The 4,420-nt window shown below is 42.0% G+C and overlaps 1 protein-coding gene across 1 annotated transcript; it reads left to right on the top strand.

Annotated features, from left to right (window-relative positions):
• The first annotated feature begins 2,695 nt into the window (after positions 1 to 2,695).
• On the top strand, positions 2,696 to 4,099 carry LOC133900403 (heavy metal-associated isoprenylated plant protein 6-like). The gene is made up of 3 exons (XM_062341533.1): positions 2,696 to 2,835; positions 3,078 to 3,162; positions 3,301 to 4,099. The coding sequence occupies exons 1-3, from the start codon at positions 2,818 to 2,820 to the stop codon at positions 3,882 to 3,884; spliced, it is 687 nt and encodes a 228-aa protein (XP_062197517.1). The 5' UTR covers positions 2,696 to 2,817; the 3' UTR covers positions 3,885 to 4,099.
• The last annotated feature ends 321 nt before the right edge of the window (positions 4,100 to 4,420 follow it).

Raw genomic sequence — 4,420 nt, forward strand, 5'->3', positions numbered from 1 at the left:
GGGGGGTGTTAGATGTATGTGTAGCTTCATGTATTTTCCTAATTGTATAAGGGGTTTTGTGCTTTTCTCCCACATATGTATCATGTATATATATAGACCTAGAATCCTTAGATGAATATAAATGCTATTCATAACAGATTTATCACAAACTTTGGTACTATCCAAGGAAAAACTTGAACATTTGTTAGAATGGTCATTGGTGTTTTTTTTTTTTTTTTGCGATTTGAAATGAGATTTATAAGCCCACAAACGGGGTACGTTCATTGCTAACAAGGTGCGCGGTTACAGAAGGAGGATGTCAAAGCCAAACAGTAGACAACATCTCCTAACAAGCATATTGCGCTAGTACATGAGCAACCTCATTCTGGTCTCTACGAACATGCTTAAACTCAAGATTTGTTATCTCTCACAACAAATGTCGGGAAGCGTCCAACATAGCATTAAGAACTCCCTGTTCTCTCTCGCAACAATTCCCAGGCCAGCAAGATTTGTTTCCTTGCAAAAAGGTGCATAAACATTCATCTTGACTCTTCCGGATGGCTGAGATCCATCATAAATTAGATAGTACATGGTGTTCTGCATACCCACGTGCTCCATCATTCTTTAATCCACACGTAGCTTTTTCTTTAATATCCGCTTGCAAGCTATTTTGCCAAATAGTGAACAGTGATGATAAATAGCTTCTCAGAAAGTGTACAGATTGAATGATCGAATCTTTCGGTCCATCATGCATAAGTTGATTCTTGATAAACCAAGTACGTCAAAACAACAGACAGGATTGCCATAGTCTTTTGATCCTATGAGCACTCAGCCAATAACAACAAAAAACCAATCTGGTCCTGTGTTGGAGTAGCATTGGTGCTCTTAATGTTGATGCCAACTAAAATATCAACCAGAATAAGTTGCTGAAGAACCCGCCAATTTATTTAGATGTAGTTACATCAGGTAATTAATTTATGAGTTTGACAGATTCTAATCAACCTTCATAACATATGTTTTTACTCTAAACCGTAAAAGTTTTTTCCTTGAAATGACAGTAAGAAGGTTGCCAATTTTAAAATAGGCAGAAAAAAGAAAAAAATAGTCGAAGGTTTACAACATGCTACATCTCGCCTCACTAGTGCGATACCTCGCCACATTTACATCGACCATGAGGATCAGAATCCCTGGGGCAGCTATGACCTGCCTGGTAGGCTGGCACAAACATCCGGAGAGCTAAAAACACGACTAGCAACACACTCGCCCAGGACGCTCAGTGACAAGAAATAAATAATTAATAATTAGGATATTACTAGAAATATAATATATTCTAAGAATGGAATACCAATCGTACATGTGTTCAATTTCCATGCAACATGTTTCTAGAAGTTTTCAAGGTAAGTACAACACAGTCTTATTCTTCAAATATAAGATCTATTTTTACATGGAAAGAATCTCCAGATAAAGACATGAATGCTCCGGAGATCCTAGTAGATAGAAGCTAGGTCGATTATGCTCAGGACTCCGAGTAGGACACAACTCCTCTATGCCTGACAATATAAGCCAAGGGAGGGGGCATGACCAAGATATTAGATTCTAGGCCTCCAAGCCCAGGAGCAGAACTCGACAAGCTTGAAGAACTCGTCAAATAGCTTAGAGTTTAGATCTAGCCACTTTACATTATAATCCTCTCTTCTTGAGATAATACAAGGCACAAAACTCCACATAGAAAATAGAGTTGTTATTCTTTTGGAGGTCTGAACCTATTTTTATCGTGAGTCTTTCTTTTTAATCTACAATTGATAGCCACCAACCAGGTATCCCTACCCTAATATTACATTGTCAATTTACTAAATCTCAACAATAAGACCTGAGCAAACGCTAATCTACATTGCTCGAAGTCCTATTTTATCCTGAAGGCCACTTGTGTAACTGTTAGCTCAGCATTTTGAAAGGTTCTCCGGTTTTTTTCTTTTTCAAATATTCCACCAAAAATAAGTTGCCATGCCATCATAATCCTTTCTAGTTGTTTATCGATCTTCAGTCTGGCCTTTTTCCACCATTGTTTAATTGTTGGGAATTCATTGAAGTGTGGAAGATTTTGAAGGCCAAGCCAACTGGTGATCTCTCTCCAAACTTCTTTTGTGAACACGCAATTTTTGCACAAATGTGTCGGTGTTTCATTTTCTATTCGACAGAGTTTGCAAGTTTGGTCTTGTGGCCATACTCTTTCTAGATTGTTTGCTGTCAGGATCTTACTTTGCATAAGCACCTGAGCCAAAAATTTGCATTTGGGCTCTGTTTTGGCCTTCAATATCGGCATCATGTTAAACCGTAAAGGTTTCATTCTATAGTATCAGTCACAAAAACTGAGTGCAGAATTCAACAGCGTGTCGAGGCCTTCTGTAAACTGACTGAAAGTTCTGGCCTTAGTTGCAGAAATTGTTGATGAATGGAAAGATGTTCCATGTGGTAATATAGAAACTAACATTTGTAAAAAGAACCATCATGAAACTGCTGAGTAACTCCGCTGTAGTTAACCAGTTCAGAGGTTATTGAAACCCTGGGACAAATGACCTTGATTGAAGCCACTTGTTAGCACACCGTAGATAGAGCCATCTATGGGGCCCTCATTTCACTTTCCAATGACTCTTTGGGTGACCCACACAAATTGACCACCAAATATTCCGTCCCAGCGCCCCCCAAGCAACACCATATAAATGCAGCTCCTTGTATGGTCCGTGGCTCCAACCTGCCTTGTGGTAAGGTCTTAAGAGCTCTCCATTAGGACTTGCAGGTTCAAGCCCCAACCCAACTCTCCAATTCAAAACTTCAACAATGACTACGGAATCAGAGGTTTGTGGACTCAACAATCTCTATAACTTGAGTTCTCCTTGCAATTTCCTTCCCATGCTAGTGAATTTAGGAATGGTAGATTTCTAATAGTGTAACCGTGTGCATACTGCAATAATATATGCAGTGGTATTTAGGCCTGTATAATAATACAATGAAACTAAACTCCACGAGCACATATGGTTTCTGTACTTTCTTTCATTGTGACTGTCAGGCTGTGCTAATCTATTTGCGTGAACCTGCAGACACCACGGATAACAGAGCTTCATGTAAGGATGGACTGCAATGGTTGCGAGCACAAGATCAGGAAGACTCTGCGTGCCATTGATGGTAAGGAATTCTAATATGAAACTCAGCAGATTCTTCGAGTCCACCTAAGGCATCCAGCTCGACTTGTGATGAGCATTCTGAGAACATCTAGAGAATGCACACGGCATCTTAAAAAAGTTATGGAATGGCTTTGTGCAGGTGTTAGCGAATTATACATAGATCAAGCTAACCAGAAGATCACAGTGGTGGGGATCGCCGACCCAGAGAGAATCGTCAAGGCCATCAGGAAGACCAAGAGGGTTCCCACCATCTTCTCGCAAACCGACCCCGCGGCCGCATCCACAGAAGGGGAGGCTCCACCTCCCGCCGACCCGCCGCCAGCAGATGCACCTCCGCCAGAGGAGGCAGCACCGGCCGAATCCGCACCAGAGAAGAAGGAAGAGCCACCGGCCGAAACCCCGTCCACTGACGCCACCGTGATACACATGGTGCATGACTACCCGTACAGCCACGGTCACCATCTGTACAGGGAGCACTGGGCGAACCACCCCATCGACATGCATGGCGTCAGATACGACGCTGCACCTTACCATGTGACTCACAGCTACAGCCACCACCGGCCGAGCCCTTACGTAGCAGAGTACGGCTACTTGGGCTCTTCTCATGTCCAAGAAGGCAGATACTACAGCCATGACTACAACCCATCCAGGGGCAAAGAAGACGGCAGCCAGATCACCTCAATGTTTAGCGACGAGAACCCAAACGCATGCAGCATAGCGTGAGATCGAGAGGCGATCTGCGTAAGGATGCAGAGACATGTTTCTGCAGATCCTTGATGCCAAGAAGGTTGCAGAATGTAGAGACAGGTGATGCTCTGGTCTGTGAAAAAGAGCTAGTGTTTAGTAGTAAGATTTAAATGTGAGATTTGTGTGATGTAGTAAGAGGGGTGTAAGACAGTGGAAGGGGAATAATATAAGATGCTTAACTTGTAGTGGGAGATGATTTTGCTAGCAATCACCACTATTTTCACTACACCTCCATGCTTCTCCGCCTCAGAGAATCTAATAAAGTTGTGGTCCTGGGTGCAGTAAAAGGAAGTGGCAAAGATGTTCCCAAGGCGGATCCATCTTATAGGTGAAGGATGCATAGGATACCGAGTAATTTTTTTATTTTTTTTAGTAATTCATCATATGTATTAGACTCGTATGATATCTTCTAACCTAATAAGTAGGATATCTGGATATTTAGTCTAACAAGTGAGACATTTGATCATTTTTGTTCTGGGTCTGCCACTGGGTGTTCCACTGTTTACTGACCA

This window comes from Phragmites australis, chromosome 2, assembly GCF_958298935.1.
Source record: "Phragmites australis chromosome 2, lpPhrAust1.1, whole genome shotgun sequence".
NCBI classification, from domain to species: Eukaryota; Viridiplantae; Streptophyta; class Magnoliopsida; order Poales; family Poaceae; genus Phragmites; species Phragmites australis.